This window comes from Muscardinus avellanarius (genome assembly GCF_963383645.1).
Source record: "Muscardinus avellanarius genome assembly, chromosome: 11".
Lineage (NCBI taxonomy): Eukaryota > Metazoa > Chordata > Mammalia > Rodentia > Gliridae > Muscardinus > Muscardinus avellanarius.
Window position 1 is genome coordinate 41,323,910 of NC_137797.1, and position 24,296 is coordinate 41,348,205.

General features: G+C 34.6%; 1 protein-coding gene across 2 annotated transcripts in view; it reads right to left on the bottom strand.

Annotated features, from left to right (window-relative positions):
- PTPRQ (protein tyrosine phosphatase receptor type Q) overlaps positions 1 to 24,296 on the bottom strand; it is a gene marked incomplete at both ends in the record, with an annotated part of 256,731 nt that overhangs the window by 177,836 nt on the left and 54,599 nt on the right. For both annotated transcript variants that reach the window (XM_080706359.1, XM_080706358.1), the window contains 8 exons: positions 1,528 to 1,809; positions 1,933 to 2,040; positions 2,645 to 2,824; positions 2,924 to 3,085; positions 4,486 to 4,663; positions 13,017 to 13,189; positions 19,831 to 19,977; positions 22,494 to 22,622. In XM_080706359.1, coding sequence (XP_080562485.1) covers positions 1,528 to 1,809; positions 1,933 to 2,040; positions 2,645 to 2,824; positions 2,924 to 3,085; positions 4,486 to 4,663; positions 13,017 to 13,189; positions 19,831 to 19,977; positions 22,494 to 22,622 — 1,359 coding nt within the window. The remainder of the gene's footprint in view (positions 1 to 1,527; positions 1,810 to 1,932; positions 2,041 to 2,644; positions 2,825 to 2,923; positions 3,086 to 4,485; positions 4,664 to 13,016; positions 13,190 to 19,830; positions 19,978 to 22,493; positions 22,623 to 24,296) is intronic.

Consider the following 24,296-nt stretch of genomic DNA (forward strand, 5'->3'; position numbering starts at 1 on the left):
TATGCTCAGATAGGTTTGGGTTCTAATTCCAGTCTCATGACTTGCCATCTGAATAACCTTAAGCAATTATACTTCTACCAATAAATATAACCTTTAAAAGGGGAGGAAGTCATTTTCTTCTACACTATAATATATCCAGTAGGGCCTGTTATATTACAAGGATTTGCAGAAAGAATGAGCCTGTCAGTGACTGAATTTTTCATGATACAATAGAGATAATAACTTAGTGCTTTACTGTAGCATTAAAAAAAAAAAAAAACTTGCGTGAAAGCAATTATCGAGCCCATGGCATTTAACAGCATTCAAACTATGCTTGTTTCTTTCTTTGACCCGAGGTAAAATAAAACTAAGTCACTAGAGAGTATATATTTTTCTGAAAAATACTTATTTTAGGCATAATATCTATAAAAGTAATGGAGTATGCCAATGCATAGTTTAATGTCAATTAAGTTTAATTTCAGGGATATATCAACTTGATATAGAAATACTTTTCTCACTTCCTTACTCCTTTAATTGGAATTATGACCATTTTCTCTGGGTACTTTTGTATCAACTCACTGTATTAATTTCTGTGCAGAGACTCAAGAAAATACTTCAGCTCAAAGGAAAGCTGCTTTACTGGATTTCTCAAGGTCAAGGACAGAACCTCACATACAGTCTGGATAAGCCATATGAAACTGCTGATATCTGGCCATTTGTGACCTATAAAAATGACAATTGCCATGAAGTTCATCCAGAAGCTACTCAATAGACATTGTTTCAAATGTACAAATAAATACTAAGAACCAAACTGGTTCTTATTTCTCAGGATACATTGTCGAATTGGCCTTGTTTATCAGTATGATATATGCAATAAACCAAGGTTTTCAGAAAAATATCTTATACTGTCAATAAAACACAAGTAATTTCTCTCTCACCTTGTTTCTTTTCGATGAGGCATCTCCTCCCAGTCTACCCTGCAACTTCTATAACACCCATTTTAATAAATCCAGGCTAAATGCTACCTCCAGCAAAAGGGTTCCCTAGATATGCCCTCTTGTGTTTCCACTTTGGACTATGTATATACATTCATTCTTAGAATACAAGAATCTATATCTATGAGTATATTTCTATTTTTACTTAATTAAAAGCAAGTGGCTATTCAACCCAAAATTTATAGGTACACTAAGATAATGGTTTCAAAGTCTTTCATTTGAAAAATTTACTTGTACAAAAAAAAACACTGTTGCTGGGTATAAAACCTGGAGCCTCTCACATACTAGGCAAGCATTCTAAATACACTCAGCTTCTCACCCAGCCAAAAGTTACCAATTTTTATTAGGAGTCCTCTTTTATGTAAATCAAACTTAAAACTGTATAACCAAGCCTTTCCCACATTCTTGTCAGGAAAAACAAATAAATTGTTGAATTATGTATAAAAGAATCCTGGGGGTTTTCAGGTTATAAAAGTATAAATAATGTGACAATTGTCAGCTACCTTTCTTGTATCACAATAACAATAACAACAACAAACACAAAAGCACTTACCAGTCTCAGAAGTCTTTACAGAGAGTATTGAAGATGACCTGTTGCCATGACCAATTCTTGTATATGATCTGACAGAAATGTTATAGAGGGTGTAAGGCTTTAAGTCCTTTAAAATTATGTTTGTGGTTGAGGTGTTCCTTGTAAACAGCGTATCTGTATTTTTATAAAGCACTTCATAAGCAACAATAATCCCATTGGGTTTCTCAGGTGGTGACCACTTCAACTTTATTTCATTTGCTGAAATATCTACTACTTCAACATCTCGAGGTGATGATTCTGGCTCTAGAGGAAGAAAACAAAATTTTAAGTGCATGTATTTTACTTCTTCAGATACTGAAGAGGATATGAATTAGAGGAAGTTCTTTCAATTTTCTTTTAAGTTAAAACTACACCTGATATTCTTACCATCTTCTGGAGTTCTCACAAAGATATCATTTTCTTCAGACAAAGAACTTTCTCCAACATGGGTAGAGGCAGCCACTCTCATTTTGTACTGTGTGTATTTCTTTAGTCCTAAGAGGAAAATTGAAAATTGGTTTAAAGTATTAAAATAATTTTCTTGGATTAGTGGTATTTAAAATAGGGTGAGAACAAATAAATTATTAGTAGCACTATCTAAATCATCTTCTACATAATCCCAGTATCTTCAGATTTCTGGGGCTTGAAGGCCTTTCCATGTAGATGATACCTAAATTTTTTCCTAAAATATTAAGGCAATGATCTGAAGGTGAAAAACAATTTTTGGCACACTTGCAAAGGAAATATTTGAGTTGGCACAAATACAATGTCTGCTAAATTATTTCAGCTGATTTTCATACTCATTCATGTATGTCTCCAATAATGAGTTAATTTGATGTACTAGATATAATATTTCCTTAGTTAAGTAAATTTCTATGAACCTTATGATTAGATGCTTTTTCTTTCTAGATAAATAAAATTGAAGAACACATTTTAATCAAATTATTTATGCAAATTATTTTAAAAGATGTCCATGGAACCATAGAAAAACAAGATCAAGATCAGGAATGGTGTAGCATGTTTCCTTTAATGTAGAGAGAGATGAATATGTTCTGTCAGAACAGGAATGTAAAACAAAATATAGAACTTTTTGTTCTACCTGTTATGAGAAAGCTGTTATCTACAGTAGTCATCTGGAATGTTCTGTTTGTATCCAGTTCCACTGCATAAATTGTATAATGAGTTATTTTTCCATTGGGATATTCTGGAGGATCCCAATATAACAAAATAGATGAAGAACTAATATTTTTATAGTTTATAATTTGGATGGAGCTTGGCACTTGAAAAGAAGAATGAGACGTTAATATGACTGAAAAAAAGTATAATATAACAAGAGCAATATTTGTAGGTAATTGTTTCAGAGAATATACAGTCTTACCTTGCTCACGTGTCCTAACATTGAGAACCATTGGTGGTCCTTCTCCCATGACGGTGAAAGCAGATACACTAATCATGTGCTCTGTGAAAGGTACGAGTCCCCTGATAACGTAAGACAGCTGTTCTGCAGCAATGTCAGTGATATACAGATTCCGTGTGGTCACTATTTGAATCAGTGAGGGGAAAAAGGGGGTGAGTAGATTCATAATCAATATTATATTTACTCAATGAAACCTAGTAACATACTACTCATTAATCTCTTCATTTACTTCTCTTTATATAAAATATAGATGTATAATTATTAATAAATATAAAAACATTGTTTTTAGAGATCATATTGAATAATTTTATGAATTATAAATATCCCCTCAATAAAATATATAAGGATTTTGTGCTTTAATAGTTCTGTTATGTATGATATTCCAGAACATATTACTATTTTGAGAAAATGTAACTTTCTAAGGAAGATTGGTTAAGATTTTTTTCTAAAACAAAGACTAATGAATAACATAGAGTTGAAATGTTATGAATCAATACTATGTTTTAATAAGAGAGTTGAAGAAATGAGTTTTATATGGACTCAAAGTCCATCATAAAATCACTAGTCCCCATAATCTTTTAAAGCAAGTTTCTTGAATAACTAACACATGAATATGCATGAACAATAACTTCAAATATTAAGTTTTTACTTTACTTAGAAGATGTGCTTCCAAACTCTTAATTATCAATTAGGAAAAATTTGGAGCATTTAAGAAAACATCTGTATCAGAACTCATAGTTCTCTTAGTTTTTAGTTTCGCTCCCAGTCTGCTTTGCATAATAAAAATAGAACAGTAAATGAAATAAACACACAGTTAATGACAATGTGATTATTTTTTGCTAATCCTACCATAAATAAAATCACATTTAATTTGTAATGGAGCAAATACCAAATCAGAAAAAAGACAATGAAATAAAATATTCTTCTCACTTAACATTTTCTAAAATCCAAAGAGATCATATATATCTGTACCATCTAACCAAGTATTTTTCATTTGCCATCCATGACATTCTTCTTTTAGAAACAATAAGATCCACTGACCCTGAAGAGCAAGTGTATACACTAATGACATCACCACATCGTTGGGGTCACCTACACCTGTTCATCACCCCATGCACTAGAGTTGTAACTTTCTGACCTATTTACCTTTAGTGACATTTGAAAGCCTATTAGTCAAAAGCTGCAGAGACTGTGAAGCCTGTAAATGATTTGAAGATATGTTAATCCCTTCCCATCACACCTGCTTTGGCAACTGTAATAACTGATTGTCTATGCAGCTTGGCCAGAGACTCTAGGGTGCTACTTTCTCTAGGAAGAAGGTCAAATGGGTTAGGAGGGGCCAGCTCCTTCCTGTGTGGCATTTCCATCTGCTGCATGAGGTTACTCGACAGTTAAAAAAAAAAAGTCAGACACCAGCCCATGGACCATTAATAATATGGTTGAACTCTTAGAAAAGGTTCATATCTCTGCTAGCAGTATTAGTGGTTTAGATGCACTTCATAGGGAATTAAAATTTTACCTACCCACTGGTAAACTCTGGTCTTCAGTTCTACTTCTTGTAGGAAAGTGATTTCTATAATTATTATATATAAAGGAAGCCAGCGAGTGCAGGTCAGAAGACATCTCTGCTGAACCCTCATAAAATCCTAGCATTGGCTCCACTATGTCCATCATCTCTGGAGACAGGGGGTCATTTATATACTGTAATTAAAAGTAGTTATTTACAAACATCAAAAATTCACAGTTACACTTGATAATCTAACAACTTGTTACTTTGAAATCACGATTTAAAAAAATAAAATTCACATGACTATTATGTTCTTTACATTCCAAGATTTCACGCTCAACTTACTTAAACTGCATTACTGTAACACATTTTGGTCACTCTTTTAATTAAGATCAAAATTGTTTACATGTTAAATTGTTTCTGCATCTATATTGCTATGTTTCAGATTTTACTGATATGAAAACCAATTATACAATAAAAAATTTCTCTATATTTAAGCAGAAAAAAGGTTGTATTGTGAAAAAGCAAATATTTGTTTCTGACTTTAGTTTCTTTATTATGAGATTAGATATCCTCATGTACAAGTTCATGACTAAAATCCTTCAATGTCTCATCCCCCAATGGTGTTTCAGGCATATCAACCTCTTAAAGTGTGTTTTATTTCCTGATGTAAGTATCCTCATTTGTATACCAGATGTGAGAGATCTACATGCCTACTTGTAATACATATATCATGACAGTAATTTATCTACACAGACAAGAATGAAACTGCCTGATAAGAGTTTTCAAATAGGGTTCCCAGCATACTTATCCAAGATTCTGGACATAAGGAAGGTTATAAGTAACTAAAATTCTTGCTAGACCCACATGTAATTCACACATGTCAAGTTCCCCAAAGTGGCCTATACTGGAGTGAAAACATCAGGAGTAGATTATGGGTGCATATAGCAGAGACTTTTGCTGGGAGAACAACATCCATTCATACTCTTCGTAATCAAACTAGAATGGGAGGGTGTTTGGATCAAATAATAATAAATATTTGTGTAGGTTTCAATATCAGAAATGAAGTTAAACATGAATTGGAGAATATGTTCTCTTAAGAGATTCAAAACCCATTGAATGTCTGGAATTTGTTCTGATTCTAATTTGAACATACTTATTTGAATAAGCTTAGAGATGATCAGGAAAATATGAATATAGTCTAGGTATGAGAGGACACTAAGACAATATTACTAATTTCATTATTTGTAGTCATGTCACTATTAAATGAATTAAGACATCTCTGTTTTTTATGATCCATGCTTAGTTGGCCACATAGGAGCAAAATTATATAAAGCCTGGAATTGATTTTAAAATGCATCTGCAGAAGCAGCTATGGGAGCCAGTTGAGGGAAGAGTGGAGGAATGTTGGTAATTATGGAGTCCCTGTGGTAGGTATGAAGGCTTACTGTACTTCTCCACTTCTATGTCTACTTGAAATTTCAAAAAATAAGGTTTCCTTAATGTTGTAAATCCACTCACGTTTAATCATTTCTTACGTCCCACCTAAAAATTTACCTCCAAACCCTTTTTTTTTGGGGGGGTGGTACTGGGGTTCCTGGAAGCCCTTCTACCTCCGGGCTATTTTATATTTTTGTTTGGAAACAGGGTCTCTTAAGCCAGGGCAGCTGGCTTCGAACCTGCGCGAGCCTCCTGCCTCCGCCTCCCAAGCGCGGGGATTACAAGTGTGCGCCACCACACCCTGCATCCAAACCCTTTTTAAAATAATTTATTTGATAAGCATTGTGGTACATGCCTATGATCCCAGTACTTGGAAGGCTAAGACATGAAGATTGCAGGTTCGAGGACAGTTTTGCCTTGTTTTCAAAGAAACAAACAAATAACAACAAAAATTCTTTTTTCTTTTTTTGGTGGTACTGGGGGTGGAACCCAGAGGCTTTCTACCTCTGAGCTATACTCCCAGACTTTTTTATATTTTATTTGGGAACAGGGTCTCACTAAGTTGCTGAGAGCCTCACTAAGTAGCTGAGGCTGGCTTCAAACCCGTGCGATCCTCCTGTTTCAGCCTCCCAAGCGCGGGGATTACAAGCGTGTGCCACTACGCCCGGCTAACAAAAAAATTTTAAAGGCCTGTGAGTGTGGCTTGGAGGAGAATATACAGGTCTACAAAACAACAACAAAATATTACTTTAGTCTTTGTCATTTCTATGCTCTTGAACACTCAATATGTGTAAGAAATTCACAATGTACGCTTCAGTTGCTTATAAGGGTTGGTGCCCCATCTTCTAATTGCCCGCATGTTTTGGGCTCGTACTCCTAGAGTCAAAAACAGGTTTTCTATTCCTTAATAACATCAGTCCATTGATATAATATTTAAAGAAATAGTAGATACTAAGGAAAAAATTATAAAAGCAAGAAATTTTAGGGCAACTCAGTTAATTTAAATATCTACCAGGGCACATTATTTAAACATTAACTTTTCTGAGAGATTTAAGACTAAACAAATGACCCAAAGAAAAGTCCAGTGTTTCAAATGATACTTATAAAACGAAATTGTCTAAATCATGTTACAACTTTAGCCACAAAAGTGTTGTGGGGGAAAGGAGGGGACATTCATGAGATCTACTCTTAAAAGGTTGTGATAAAGCACCCCTGGATAGGGAATCTCACAGAGGAGGAGGCAAAGATCTCCCATCTCCAACAGCTCACTTGAGCTCTGCCCCCACAGGGTAATCAGGGAGGGCATGAATCACAAACACATAATTCAGAGATGCTCTAGTATTCCAGTCAATGGTTTATGCCTGAACCACACAGCTGTTTCCACTATCAATCAGTCACCCTTTGAGAATCTACTGTGTACAAAGGCACTAGGGACAGGATGGTGAAGTAGTACAAAGAATTTCCCCATGAACTATGATTTTGCGCTAAATCTCTTCATATGTTCTAACCCATGTCAGAAAAATTATTGAGAGGTATACCACCACATTTTATCAATTAACTAAGTTAGACATCTCTGTTGTATAACTTCATTTTAGAATGAGTTGACTTGAATATTTTTTTACTCTTTTAATTTTCCCCAAATTCTAGTTTTTTATTGGAATGATCCTCTATAACTAGGACAGAGATTTGAACGTCAATTGCCTAATAACATAGAATATTACTGATCATCACTGAAGGATGCCATATTGTGAATATCTCTCACATATTCCCTCATTCAAAAAGGCATCAGATCAGATATTAGGGTTTTTCTAAAGTGAAAAAGGGAATAATTTTAAGAGTAGAAATTATTGAAAAGAATGAGAAATTAAGAGTAATGAGAAGGAGCAGAGAGACATGTAGGTGGAAAGAAAAGAAAAATTATAGGTGAAACAAAGCCCCTGTAACACTCAAGAACTTTAGACCCACTGAGTACCAATGACTTAACCTCAGCACTACAGACTTTCTGTATTAGATTATTTTGTTATGGGAAGCTGACCTGTATAGTGGAGGATGTTTAGCAGTATCCCTGGTCTATAACCACTACGAGCATCCCCCATCCGCTCTGGTTATGACATTGAAAATGTCTTCAGAGATTTCCATATATCTCCTAGAAAGCCAAGCTGCCCCTGGTTAAGGACCACTGAGATAGGGAATGTCACAATTTATCAACATGAAAGGCTTCACATATGCTACTCAGGAATCTTTGGAATTTATGTGAAAGTATTGGAAGTCTTCAGAGTTAAATTCCTAATCCACCTGAGTAAACCAACTTGATTTTACATGTAGTAACCCTCATTGCAGTTTAGTATAGTTTTATTTTTAAAAATATTTATCTATTGATTGAAACTCTCTAGAGGTCTGCTAAATTGAATTAATGAAACAGTTGACATATTCTTAAAAATACTTCTATTTTCATACAGATACAATTTATACTGTTATGAAGTATATATTGTAAAAAGGAAGTTTACAGATTGCATATCTTTGGAAATCTAAAGGATACCTTATCATTCCACACATTATTTGGGTGAATAAATCTTTAAAGTTTATGCCCCATTTGTGCTCCATATAATGAACTAACCTGAAGGCCTTCCTGTACTAACCTCGGGTTTAATCCCCATCCTCATTTTGTACCAGCTGGCCAAGCACTTTCTTCTCAGGTTTACTAGTGACAAACTTCAGTATGCTCAAGAAATATACAGTATTCAAGGTTGTATCACTATTAATCTCAGAAGTTCATAATACTAGGCAGCAAGCTCATGTTTACTAGAGAAAATCTCTTAGGCTTCTAAACGAAGAACAAGTACAAGATGAGATCTAGGTGTGAAATTCAACTAAAAACTGATCTAGGAGGGGATAACTTTAAGGGTTTCCAGGCTTTAGTCTCAGTGGAATGAGGCACCCAAAGAAATCAATTTTTATCTTTCACTAATGGGTAAAAGGAGACAAATTACACCAAAGGAGAAAATAATTCTGCTCACTTTGGTTCTAATTGAACTCCATTCAAAGTACTGTGTTCAGTTGAGAGAGAGAGCATCACAGAGAGAGTAGGAAACATACACAGAAGAGTAATCCATAACTTCCAAACCTAACGAAAGTAAAACAGAGGATAGCAAGCTTTAAGGAAACTGATGCCCTTTGCCCACAAAGACAAAATTTAAATTGAAATTGTTGCATATTGTTATTATCACAAAGATTAACATTTTAAGCTATTAAATAGAATGCTAATCACTCTTGCCCATGTGATCTTACTTCATTACAACTCTGTTTTCAGTAATTGCAGTGTTTGCTTAATCACTAAATAACATGCTTATCCTCTCAGTTAGCATTCATTTGTTTTGGTTATCTATTGACTTTATACTATGCTAGTGAGGATTTCTCAAGTCTTATTTCATTACTTTGAAAAGGTAAATACTACACTCAAATCTGAAAGGATTATTCTAATAGTTGTGTGAAATATACAACATTGAGCTGGGACGGTATGGGACAGCCCTTTGGATGGTCCTCTGTCGTCCTCACCTCCTCTTGCCTCAGTTTTCACAAAATCTTCTCCCCTTGAGCTCGATGGGTCCTGTGATTTGCAATGGACCAACAGCATAAAGGTGATAGGATGTCACTCCCATGACCACATTGCATTATATAGACCTCATTGTTGGGTTATTCGTTAAATAAGACCTTTGAGTCAGAGATCTGTGGTATACTCAGCTCAAGGGATTAAGGAATTCTAAGCTGTCACTTGGTGCCAAGGCTTTAAGTCAGCCTCTCTTGAGACCATGTTTTTGACACACTAAAAAGACTAATTGCCTATTCAGGTTTTCTTCATGTGTGTCTTGTGGAACCTTCACAGGTCACCATTACTGTCTCAAGATCTCTGTATCTCTAGTATCTGTTCCTCATTACAACTTTATCTCCTTCTTCCACCCTGTTCCCACCATCCTGTTAACCCCAAAAGGAGTTCTGTTATGTTTTATTTTATGAGTTTAGAGGTGACGATCCCTAGTAGAACCTTCTCACATTGAGAGCAATTAGGAATTTAGTGTGAGAGAGAAAGATCAGAGTGGAAAGCCAGGGACAGAGGTTATATGAATAAGAAGCAGTGATTGGAACTCTGAGACCATTAAAGTGTTATAAGATGGCTGAAAATAGCTCTCCAAAATATCTTCATAAAGGAGTTAGGAAGTAGTAAAGAGAACTAGCTATTGCAAAGTCACAGTACAGAAAAATGGAAGACGTGTTAAGGAGTGGAGAGTATAAAAAGCTGGAGAATGAAGGGCAGGAGCACGGAATTGGGAGAAAAATATATTCTTCGGGATATGAACTATTTTAACTATAAAGATGGATAAAAATATGGGAGTATTGTATTTGACACTGAGGAGATCAATGGTGACTTCTAACAAGATTTGAAGAGTTTTTAGAAAAGGGAATGAAGGCTAATTAGTTAATAGTGAATGGGAAGACAGAGTCTGAAAACTGATAGAAGTAGCAACATCAAGAAAAGGAATAATAAATGAACTCATGAAGACAGAGCTGCTCTTTTTTTTTCTTTTTTCTTTTGTGTCATTTATTCCTACTCCTGTAAAATGGGGATAGAAGACTCACAGCAAAAATGAAAGCACCAGCTCTTTAAAAGTTGATTTGTCCACGGTCATATGTAGACCTGGAAGACGGCAGAAACAGGCCAAGGACCCAAGGCTATTTAGATTCCAGCCTGTAATACTTCTGTCTCTCTGTATCATCCTCCTGGAAGTGACCCCAAACATTAATCCCATGGGGGAAGCAGAAATGGGTCTGGTTTAACAACAAAAAAGATAAAATCACAGAAGAAAAATATCATGTGTCCTTTCATTGAGGATTAGGAAACTAATATTGATTGTCACCTAGGTGAAAGGTCCAATGCCAAGATTAATAATAGCAACAGGTAACAGTTATTAACATACCACTTGCTACAGGCCAGGTACAGTTCTAAGCTTGTTACACACATTAACCTATTAAATCCTCAACATTAACTCTTTGTCATAGGGACTCATTATCCCTCCCTTAAAATTTGCAGAGGTTATACCAACTTTGCCCAGAACAAGCATTCCATCTCCTGGACATAACACCCAGCCCTTCTGCTACCTAACCCAGTAAGAGACAAGAATCAGACCAAGATTTAAATCTAGATATATATGGCTTCAATGTTCTATGTCAAAAAAATTGCATACCAGATAGTGGTGGGAGAATTACAAGTCTTTTTAGAACCCTTTAGCTTCAACAACAACACCTACAAACAAGTAAACAAAACAACAACAACAAAAAAAAAAAAAACCAGGTGTGGCTGGCCACTTAATGGATGCCATCAGCAGCAGTAGAAAATCTATCGCTTAGTCCAAAGAAAGCCACCTAGTACCTAATTTAAGGCCTACTCTGCAGGAGCACAGGTTTAAGCATTTGTCCTTTGCCTGAGTTGCCAACTAGAACACACAAAAGGAAAAAAAAAAGCATAACTTAACATCCTTCACAGAAAGGAAAGGGGTCAACATAGGATTAAAATTTAACCAGAGAATGGAGATGCTGAGCACTTGAACTGGTAAGTTCTGGGTGGCCAGAGTGCATTAAGTACATGGTAACATCAATTTTTAAGTTAACAGGAGATGTACAAGAAGCAGGCAGCTAGAAATAGAGCAACAGCAATGTATGGGTGGAAACAACAGCCCAGACAGAAGCAGAAGCAATTCCAAACCAAAACAGTGGAAGTCAGTTGCTGAATACCCATCACTTATGTCTCGATTGCTGCGTTGGTCCTAGTACATTCATTCTCTGAGTGCCCCATGGAGCAGCCAATAACTGGACCCAACTCATCTGGATGCATCCAGTGTTCTCACAAGTGAGTAGCTGGCTAGGTGATAGGAATGAAGATACTGAACTCAAGTCAGTGCTGCCTGAAGTCCCAAGAAAAGCCAAGAGGAAATAATCTAAGACTTGCAGTGTGAATAAATGAAACACATTTCCAAAAGACCTTGTTCTCCCATTTTAAATCTATGAAAGACTTAAATCTCTCTTATTTAGATATATGATTTATTTAATCAAATATACTTTAAGCGCTGGGTGTGGTGGCGCACGCTTGTAATCCCCACGCTTGGGAGGCAGAGACAGGAGGATCGCGCAGGTTCGAAGCCAGCCTCACTGGCTTAAGAGACCCTGTTTCCAAATAAAAATATAAAAAATAGGTCTGGAAGTGTAGCCTGAAGGTAGAAGGGCTTTAAGGAACCCCAGTATATATATATATATATATATATATATATATATATATATATATATATATGCATGTACATGCGTGTATATGTGTGCATATGTGTGTATGTATGTATGTATGTATATGTATATGTATATGTATGTATGTATGTATATACTTAAAAAAATAAGGTAGCCCTGAGCTTCCCAAGGCCAAGCAGGATATCATGCTTTGTCAACAACAGCTACTAAAATTGCTATGCCTTTCATTCGTCACTGTTACAAATTATAAGTTTTTGAAGGAGTATCTAAATCATACTAGAGCCTGAGCCTGGCATTGTGGGTTGTGGACCATGCTTGTAATCCCAGTACTTGGGAGGCTGAGATAGGAGGATCAGAGGCTCCTGGTCAGCCTCAGCTACTTCATGAGGCCCTATTTCAAATTAAAAAATAAAAATATAGGGCTGGGGGTGTAGCTCAGAGTTAATATGCCCCCATTGTTCAATCTCCAGTTCCACAAAAATAAGTAAACAAACAAGTAAATCATAACAGAAGTTTCTAAACAATTCATTAACTAAATTAGCATAGTAAAATTCACACACAGAAGTAACTTTAGTCCTCCTTCATTGTGCAATTAACATCTATCATATGCTGAAAAGGAATAATAGTACTTAAATAATAATATATGTCCTCTAATGAGATAGGATCTAGCTAGATAATCAACAGATCCAAATTTGCATTCCTTTGTACAGGAAGCTTGTGAAATATTTTAGGTTGAAGGCTAAAAAGTTTTCCAAGTAATCAGGGGCAGAAACAAGGAGAAAGGGTTCACTGAGATAGGAAATAAAAATACAGTACCTCATCTTTTCCTATGAGCAAGGTATTTTCCAAAATTACTCCGGTCTCTGAAACCAACACTTTCACTCGATATTGGTTAATGACTCCATTGGGTTGCCGTGGTTTCCTCCAGGTAATTCTAATTTCTGTGGCTTCTACCTCTGCTAGTTGTAAATCAAATATTGCACCTGGAACTAAAAACATAAAGAAAAGAAATAAAAAAGAAAGAATTTAAAATAGATTTTTTTTTTTTTTTTGGTGGTACTGGGTTTTTTTGGTGGTTCCTGGAAGCCTGTCTACCTCCGGGCTACACTACCAGACCTATTTTACAGGTTTTATTTGGAAACAGGGTCTCTTAAGCCAGCACGGCTTGCTTCGAAACTGCGCGATCCTCCTGTATCTGCCTCCCAAGCGTGGGGATTACAAGCGTGCACCACCACGCCCGGCTAAAATAGATTTTAAAATAAAAAAGTATTCCCTAAGTCTTATCTCATGATTTAAGATATGTAAACATCTCTACTAAAAATTGGGTAATAGCAGGGTGTGGTGGCGCACGCTTGTAATCCCCATGCTTGGGAGGCAGAGGCAGAGACAGGAGGATTGCGCAGGTTCGAAGTCAGCCTCGCTAGTTTAAGAGACCCTGTTTCCAAATAAAATATAAAATAGGTCTGGGAGTGTCGCCTGGAGGTGGAAGGGTTCCATCCCCAGTACCACACACACACACACACACACACACACACACACACACACACACACACACAAATTGCCTAACACAACTTACTAATTTATTAAATAAAAATATGTAGATATTTAAAATTAAATATCTGCACATTTTATCAAAATGTTAATAAAAAAGAGGGTAATGGACAATAATTTTCCAAAATGAAAATGTCATAATATTTGGTCATAACAAATTAGCAGAAATAATTTCCCTGAGAAGCTATGAATGTTTAATGCCCAGCTGAAACCTGGAAGCCTTCTTTAAAAACACTCCAAAATAATATACAGAATATTTTGAATGCAATAAAATATAGTTGATATGCTCAATTAGGCTCTTTTAACTTTGTACCCAAAATTGCATGAAGAGTTGATTGATTTTTGTTTGCTGAGTTTTCAAATATTATGTGAGCTACAAATTTCAGGTGTCCTCCTCACTTTTTGTAGTAATAAAGAAAAATAAGGACAAACAACTGACTTAAGATAAAGCACCAAGGACTTGAAGCAAGCTCTAGGTATGAAGTCACCAAAAGTGACATTCAGGAAACCTCTCAGTGCCACAAAAGTAATGAACCAAGGATAAACATGCCCGGACCTTTCCACCATTATTGTTTATAGCTCACTGTGTGTTTATAAATAGCTTTCCAATTCTCAAGATCCTCATCTACAATGTGGGTGCAATTTTGTCATGCCTATATCTGCACAACGTTGCTGTAAAGAATAGGTACTTCAAGGGAATTGATAAAATGTAGGTTTTAAAAAAAAAAGAAATGCTTAGCGTGGTAGCACATACGAGAATCGCACAGGTTCAAAGCCAGCTTCAGCTACTTAGTGAGGCTTTCAGCAACTTAGTGAGACCCTGTTTCCAAATAAAATATAAAATAGATCTCAGAGTATAGCCCGGAGGTAGGAAGCCCCTGTGTTCCACCTCCAGTACCACGAAAGAAAGAAAGAAAGAAAGAAAGAAAGAAAGAAAGAAAGAGAGAAAGAAAATGTGACACAAAAATATTGATCCTGAAGATCATAATGTAGTAACACATTAAATTTATTTCCCCAATTATTTACAGGCATAGGTTTAGCAAATTCTAGTCAGAAGAGAGATACATTACCCTCAAAGAAAGAGAATGGACCCATTCTTTTTTCAGACAACAGAAAGAAATTAAAATAATATCACAACCTTAACAAAAATATTTATAAATATTGAGCACAATTATACATAAGTAAGCCATGTTGTAAATTATAAATATGAAATTTACATCCAATAAATTAAGAGCTTTTACTTTGTCTCAGTGAAGCAACCCATAAAGAATCTGCCTAGATATCATAACAGTATAAGTACTTCTAAATACTTATTGAATTGTTTGTAGCTAAATGATAAATTAATCACTCTGGTAGTCAAGATTCCAGTATTTGGCATGGGTAAAACCTGTGCTAAGAATTGGAAGATGAAACAGCATAGATACACTTAAAATTTGCTAATTCTAGCTGGGCATGGTGGCACATGCTTGTCATCCCAGCATTTGGGAGGCTGCGACAGAAGGATCGCGGTTCGTGGACAGCCTCAGCTACTACGTAGGCCCTCTGCAACTCAATGAGACCCTATTTCAAACTAAAGAATAAAAATTAGTGGCTGGGGGTATCAGTCAGAGGTAGAATGTCTCTGGGTTCCATCCAAGTAGCACAAAAAAAAATTGCTAATTCTATGAATCCACTTTTCTAAAAACATTTTGGTCTGTCAGAAACTTTTTAATTTCACTGATGCAAGTGCACAATTTGATCTTGAAAAGAAGGGGGATGAGTTCTAGATGAGGAATTCATAATCCCTGTTTCACTTATCCAACATTAGCAGACTGAACACATCCTAGGAACACTCTTATACGCATTCAAAAACAGAGAAATACAAAAGAAAGAGTCCTTTGCACAGGTCAAATTTTATGAAAGCTTTATCTCATTAAAATATATCTTACCAAGAGCTTATATTTCTATTATCATATTTACCCATGTACATTTTTCAAGGGTGGAAAACTTTCCAATTAACTGTGAAAATATCACAGTGATTAAAGTAGCAAACATCCCATTCCACCTTTCTTTATATTGGACTTACTATGTAGACAAAGCCTTAGCCAGCACTGTATAATATAAATCATAGAAGAGATTGGGCATTTTATGTAGAATCTTAACTTTAAAAAAGCCAGTTTAATAATCACACTGATCAGATTAATCAGGCAATTGAGCTCTGCCTATTGAAAAAGTTAGTAAAATGGTCCATTCCATTTGATGTACAGTCATGTAGTAAGAGGGTATCAAACATACCCACTAAACACATGTATATGTGTACCTAGGAGTATTAGCAAACATTGTTTATCTTTTAATTTATATTTTTCAATAAAACTTAAATATTCCCTATGACTCAAAACCTAAAATTACAATTCAAGTAAAGATTAAGCGGTTCTACATTTTTCTGTGAAAGAAAAAAAAGCTTAAGGGATAAAGGAAATGGAGGAGACAGCATTGTATCTTGTCTTTAGAAAGATACTTGATATATTATACCAGAAATTCTTGTGGAGAAACCAGAGAAGTATGGATTAGACCTAACTCTTTTAATAGTGATACATAATTAACTAAAAAAACACCCACACAAACACAAAGCAATTATTCATGGTGCAACACCGATTCCAAAGACGTTGTCCACAGAAACTACCTAAGAGTCATTCTCAAGTCAATATATTTGTAAATTTTATTAATAAATGAGAAACAGAACAGACATAACAGGTAAAAATATTCTAAATGGTTTAAAGTTTTCAAGTGAAAAACTAATAGAAGAAATTTAATAAAGACAACTTGTCTCTCATTTTTTTCTTTTCCATTTCTGGAAAAGAAAAAAAATTTAAATAACTTTTTCCACTATCTAGAAAGCTAAACTTTCATTAGAAGTATATATTTTTTAAAGTTATTAAAATATAAAAGCACTGAAAATCTTGAAACAAAAAGTTGAATGGCTTTCAGTTATTTTTCTCACATTTCACTACTGTTTGCAAAAAATAAACTGAAATGATATTTAAATGAGTGATGTGTGCATATATGCCTCTACTCTTTTGTATCCCATTAATATATATGACAATAAATAAGAAATGAAAATTGAAATAATAATAAATTATTGAGGACAGAATTCTTACTCCCATAGTTCATTTATGAGGGATAAACAGGAATTTCTAAAATTTGTTTTCTTTTAAAAAACTAATGTTCAACCTCTTCATATTTAATAACAGTGTTAGAAAACATTATTAGGGGATACTGAAGCTATAAAGATTATTTATGTCTTTTGCTCCCATACAAATAATTTTAAAATGTTCTTGCCTGTGTTAAATTTATCAGTTTTACCTTATTTTGAAATAGGCAATGCCACAACATTTTGTATCACTGGAGATTATTATATTATTAGTTTTTTTCCAAATCATCTCTACTTCATACTTATATAAATAAGCATGCACAGTAAGATACTAAGGGATATATGCAAAGAAATCTTAGTGAAAGAATAGAAGAACTTCTCTAACAATAGGATGCTGATTTTCATTGGCAATTAAAAGTAGGGTATCATAACATCTTTAGTGTAAGTGAATTCCAATTGTTTTAAAAGGCATTAATTTAAAAGGAGCAAGCTAGTCCTAATTATTATTATTTTTTTATTTTTTATTTTTTGGTGGTACAAGGGTTCTTAGAAACCCTTCTATCTCCGGGCTACACTCCCAGACCTATTTTATATTTTTATTTGGAAACAGGGTCTCTTAAGCCAGCAAGGCTGGCTTCAAACCTGCGTGATCCTCCTGTCTCTGCCTCCCAACAGCGGGGATTACAAGCGTGTGCCACCACGTCCAGATAGTCCTAATTGTTTTTAAATAAATATAGAGTGCTTTAAATATGAGGAGGGAAAACAAACTGAGTAACCTGAATTAGAATACAAAAAAACCCTTGTATTGTAGCAATAGGTGAAAAAGAATAATCTAAAATTAAGATATCAATTTTTAACCGAATATAGATAGTTCTAACGAGTTACTAGGTTGTTCTCAGATAGTTTAAAGATCCCATTATTGCACACTTTTAATTATTAGGATGAAGGTTAATTAGTGTTATCAGAAGCATGAAGATTCACTAGAAGCCTTTGCCAGAGCATTCGACCGAAGCCCCTCCTGATGCTGAACAATGCTGGAGAACTCCATGGAGCCAGCTGGGTGTGGGGTGGCAAGTCTGGCTTTCCCTTCCTCTAGTAGAGCCTGCCTGTTTTCAAAGGCCCCTGGAGAGGTACAAGGGTGTGATCCACATGTGCGTGGCTCAGCAAGGTAGTAGGATAGAACTCAGGGCAAACTCTATTCTTTCCGGGCAAATATATTGGACAATTTCCTTCCAAGTCTCTTATTTTGCAAATAAAAAGTACAGAGATAAGCCAGGCATGGTGGTGCACACCTGAAATCCCAGTACTTTAGAAACTGATACAGGAGAATTGTCAATTTAAGGATAGCCTCAGCAATTTAGTGAGAACCTGTTCCCAAATAAAAAATAAATAGGGCTAAGGTGTAGCTTAGAGATAGAATGCTCCTAGGTTCAATCTCTGGCACTATATACACAAAAATAGTAAAATAAATAAATAAATAAATAAATAAATAAATAAATAAATAAATAAATGGAAATAAATTTTAGTTAATATCCAAAACAAACAACATAACATACATAACACTGTATGTGATATTATCTGTTTCCTTTTGTCTAATGCTATAAGCTAAGAATGATAACAATAAACTGTAATCACAAATTATGAATTCAATTTAGAAGCATCAATATTGGTTGGATTTGAAGCAAGGTATAACTTTGTTGTACTTAATTCTATAACATAAAAATAGAAATTAATGAGTCAAAGAGTTGGTCAAAAAAATACTCTGAAGACAAAAGTCAAGATTTGGGCTATATTTGATAGTCATTTGTAAACCTTTCTTAGAAATGCATGAGCATTGTTTTAGATGAAAACAAGGAAAAACTCAAGGTCTAATGAAGAAGCTGTGCAAAGCTAAGACTCTTCTGATGGAAGGACAGTGGTAAAATTTTAATATGAAAAAAAGGGAGTGTTTCCCTTGTGAGTATGAATTTCTATTGTGACCCATTCATTAACATAATATATACATTAACATCTTACTGTAAAATAATATCATTTTTATATTCTTCCAATAATAAAAAAATGAGTTTGTTTTTTTTGAAGAGGGAAATGTACAAAATTCCCTAATGGCTGCTGCCCTCTAATGGTCAAATATTTTAATGATTTATCTGATAAATGTATACCTAATTGTGTGTGTGTGTGTGTGTGTGTGTGTGATGAGTGAGAGAGAGAGAGAGAGAGAGAGAGAGAGAGAGAGAGAGAGAGATCCCTTGTGCATATTTAACTTAAGTTATTTTGTGTTGGCTACCACATTTTTCAAGTATTAATCTATTGTTAAAATGATTATTCTCTCATCAATATCTTGTCAATAATTACAATTTCTAAATAGAGATGAAGACTTTTAGCAAGTTTAGTGTGACTGAGGAAAATGTTGTGAAATATTGTTTCTAACATTTTCTTGAAATAGTAGAGTTCTCCTAAAATAATGATGCTTAATAATTACATGTAATAAAATTTCTTGAGGAGGACGATTTCTTTCATAATTTCACTTGTTTAGAATTATCTTTGTGATAAACATATTTTGTTATAAGAATTGGGAATATAGCAATTCGTCCAGTTTTGTGGGGAAAATATTACACTAAGCAATATGGTTGTATAACATTAAATATGGTTGGTTAAGCTATAACTTCTCCAAGTTTTGCCAAAATTCATTGTTAGTCTCTCTAACAGGAGCATGCTGCATACAATGTTTCCTTAGCTTGCTTGATCTGCGTCCCTTTTTACTATGAAGCATTTAGGCTTAATATTCTAGACAACATATGTTCAGAATAAACTAGGTAATAATTTGATAAGGAAATAATGTTAATTAGGTAAACAGAAGCCAAATTGCTTCTAAAAGTGTTTTACCTATTTGGTAAAATTCACAAGCATATTACAACTATCTCATTAGCTCAATAGAGGAGACGTTCTTACCATCTGGAGGGGTGAATATGGAAAGATTTGACTTGGGTCCAATCCCTGCACTGGTTTCAGCCGCAACGTAGACATCATACATTGTAAATGGTGTTAGGTTAGTAAATGAAAACTTAAGATCTTTTGTGCTATTATCCAAAATTCGACCTGCAAAAAGCAAAAGATACTTATGGGTTATTTTTATCAATCATGTAGTCATTCTCATATTTAAATATAGAAATAAGAACAATGACCAAAGTGTTAACCTATGCACCAAAATTTGTTATTATATCATTAAAAGTGAATATATTTTAAATATTTGATTCAATAGTGGTATGATACAACTTTAATGATAACGGTGGACAGAAAATTAAAATCTTACAGTATTTAAATTACTTTCATTAAACCATAAAGCTCGGTTAAATTACCCTGTAATTTTTTACACATTTAAAAGACAAACATCAGATTTTATCAATATAAAAAGTGGCAGTATTTTATACTCAAATTTATTCAATTACAACAGTAAATATTCTTATTTTGTATAAGATATATTTAGAAAATTACTAGCTTAGCTTCCGAAGAAAATTCCTTGAATAATCTATTAGCAAAATTCCTTAAATCCCCAGATCTACCTCTGAATATTTCCTTCTCCTTTTGCTGTAATTGAAACCTGGCTCTCCTCCAAGAACTCTCACTCCTGTTCCCCACAGCCACCACAAATGGCTGCAGCCTGTTTTCCCCCACAGCTCTCAAGTGATTAGGCCCCCAGGTATGAGAGATGTCCTCCTTGTTCCTTTTGGAAGGTTCTCACTGACTCCTTACAAACCCCATAGCTTTAAAATGCCATGTTGTCATCAATGGCATCCACCAGCCCTCCCGGCCACTCCCTCTCATTCTGGATGACTAAGCTCTTGATGCGATGCTACCATTTTAATTTGTGGTGATTTTAATTACCTGAGAGATAATTATTAAATAATGCTGACTTCTTAAATAACCGACTTCTCCATATTATCTCTGCTACTCCTCCAGGTCACGAATTAAATACCACACTTAAAAATCATCCATTATCTTGATTTCATGAAATAGTCCTGACCACTTTTTCCTATCTTCTCTTCAATTACCAACAATTCTTTTTTTTTTTTTCTTCTTAGTTTGGTTATTTCCCTCCGGACATCACCCTCTCTATAGGTGTTGGTGAGATTGACAGTGATACCTTCATATATGGACATAACATCATAACATTATTTGAATGTTTCCTTCATCAGCTCTCCTTTCTCCCTCTCTTTATTTATCTGAAGTCATTTTGTTTCCTATTATCCTCTAGTTTCCACATCAGAGAAAACATTGAACCCTTAACTTTCTGAGACTCGCTGACCTCACACAGCAGAATATTTTCTAGTTTCATCCATTTTCTTGCAAAGGACATAAATTTTTTTTTGTTTCTTTTTTTATGGCTGAGTAGAATTCCATTGTGGCTGAGTAAAATTATAGCTCTTTATGGCTGAGTAAAATTTCATAGTGTATGTATGCCACATTTTCTTTATTCATTACAACGATTCTTTGCGTCCCCTGGACCCTCTCATCCATTGATCTTCCCTTATTTTTTCTTTTCTTTATCTGGTAAATACAATAGTTGCTAAATTAGCATCTTACTTAATTTACAGCCAGCCTCACAGAAGAATATGTACTTTAGCCAAGTTATAAGAAAAGAATGTTAGATAGAGAAGTTGCATCTGTGTATCCATGTCTGTCTGTTTCTGTGTACTGAGGCAAGAGGTGGCAAGAACTATCACTTTTATTAGAAAATGCACATAATTCAGAATTTTAGAAACACGTTACTAAGGGATGAGAAATGCAGGTTATTCATGGAATTTGTGCCATAGAAATTTCAAAATGGAATGATTTGGAGCTTTGTATATTTTTTGGATTCTTCCAAATAATAATACTAAGTGGGCTGATGTTATTTTAAAAATTCTCAGATTAAGAAATGATTTTAGAGTTTTACCTAGTGTATTTCTTACAGTAGAATATTTGAATCCCTTAAATTATCTCAGACAAGGGGATGTTTCCATCCTGCTTGTTTGCAAAAGTAGAAAACCTGCCACCTTGGAAAAGTGCTACGTTATTAGGTAAGGCTACAATGTACCAATAAAAGTATATTTTAAAAAGCTAAATAAGAAAAAATATAAAAATATAAAGATTTCCATATTATATTATTTATTTTTATTAATAGACTTCATATTCAGAAAGATTTTAGGTTCACTGTAAAATAGAGCAGAAGATAAAGAGATTTCCTATATTGGTTCCAGAGAGCTCTGATTATTAGAAATGGATTTGTGTTTTAAGTAGAAACGTAATTTAATATAAACTAAGCCATTGCTCTTCATGAGTGTAAGGCAAGGTCTTCTTATTCAATTAGAAGGCGCTGATCTCCTATAACACCTCTCTTCTCTAGAGGTTGTCTCTATTTGCTTCATTTCCATGGGAAACAGGAAACATATATTATGTTTTGACTCCTAATACTCATTTTTTAAACAAAGGATCTCACTTTCCATTTTACTTTCCTACATTTGCCTCTATTCTATAATCTTTTTTAGGGACTTCGATATTTTTAAATGTATGACACTAGTAATGCATTTTATAATTCTTACTCCAAAAGATAGGTAATATCCATTAAGACTTACCTGATGGTCCATATAGTTCAACTCTGTAACTAAACTTCCCTGTTACAATAGTTGGTGGGTCCCATGAAATCGAAAAGGACTTTCCTGTGACGTTTCCTGTTATACAGTTTTGTGGTGGTCCTTCGGGCACTAAAACGATTATAGAAAAAAAATGAACACATAATATAGATTTCAATTAAAGAAATATCCTATTAAATATATAATAAACCATAAAATCAAAGAAAAGTATCACACTAAAGGCAAAAGGTTTTTAAACTTAGAGGAAAAAGAGACTATATTTGAAAAATTTCAATAAGACTTTCTGAATTATCAGATTAAGGTTTTATAATCAATAATTAGTAATTTATTTATTAGTCTATATGATTATACATGCAACTTCCTTCTTATCTTCATTGCAATATACTTATTGTAAATGCAAAGCATATATACCTACATATATATCACATTCAACAAAGTCTGGGTATCTCTCTGATCAATGCCTTGACTTAGTGGACACCTAGGTAAAGGGTAGAGGAAGTAACCTCACAATCTATTAGCAATAATCATGAATTTTCCATAGCAATATACGTCTTTAGTTCCGAGAGGAAATTTGTGACATCCAGTTATAATATTAAAATGTAACACAGGTAACATATAAAAGTAATAATGACCTTTTAAAATATCTCATTTTTCATTTCAGGTGTGTTTCTATGTTTACTCCTTCTTTTAAGTTAAAAATGAAAATTACATATGATTTTTTCAAAACAATGATTTTTTTCCAAAATTCTAATTTATGTGATCCTACTGAAAATATTCCTTTATTTTATGAGGAGAGTATAAAAGAAGAAAATGCATAATTAAGAGATTATTATTTATTCATTTATTTATTTTGTGGTACTGGGGTTCCTGGAAACCCTTCTACCTCCGGGCTACACTCCCAGACCTATTTTTATAATTTTATTTGGAAACAAGGTCCCTTAAACCAGTGAGGCTGACTCAAACCAGAGCGATCCTCTATCTTCCTTTCTCTGCCTCCCAAGCTTAGGGATTACAATCATGCATCACCAAGCCTGGCAGAGATTGTTATTTAAATCAAGAAAAAAGCCAGGCGTGGTGGCGCACGCTTGTAATCCCTGCGCCTGGGAGGCTGAGACAGGAGGATCGCGCAGGTTCAAAGCCAGCCTCAGCTATTTAGTGAGGCTCTCAGCAACTTAGTGAGACCCTGTTTCCAAATAAAATATAAAAAAGGTCTGGGAGTATAGCCCGGAGGCAGAAAGCATCTGGGTTCCACCCCTAGTACCAGAAAGAAAGAAAGAAAGAAAGAAAGAAAGAAAGAAAGAAAGAAAGAAGGAAGAAAAGAGGAAGGGAAGGGAGGAAAGAAAGAAAGAGAGAAAGCCAGCAAGCAGGCAGAGTGGATCATGCTTGTAATCCCAGTACTTGGGAGGCTGAGATAAGAGGATTACAGGTTTAAGACCAGCCTCAGCAACATAGCAAGACCCTGTTTCAGCATTAAAAAATGGCTGGAGGTATACCTTGGAGATTGAATGCTCTTGGGTTCAATCTCCAGTACCAAAAGAAAAGAAAATATCAAGAAATAAGTAATCTAGCTGGGTGTGGTGGCACACACTTGTAATCCCAGCATTCGAAGGCTGAGGTTGGAGGATCAGAGTTTGCGGACAGCCTCAGCTACTTAGCGAGGCCCTTCACAACTCAGTGAGACCGTACTTCAAAAATACAAAGACTAAAAAATAGGCTGGGGTGTGGCTCGAGGTACTTGGGTTTCATCACCAGTACTAAAAAAAAAAAAAAAAAAAAAAAAAAAAA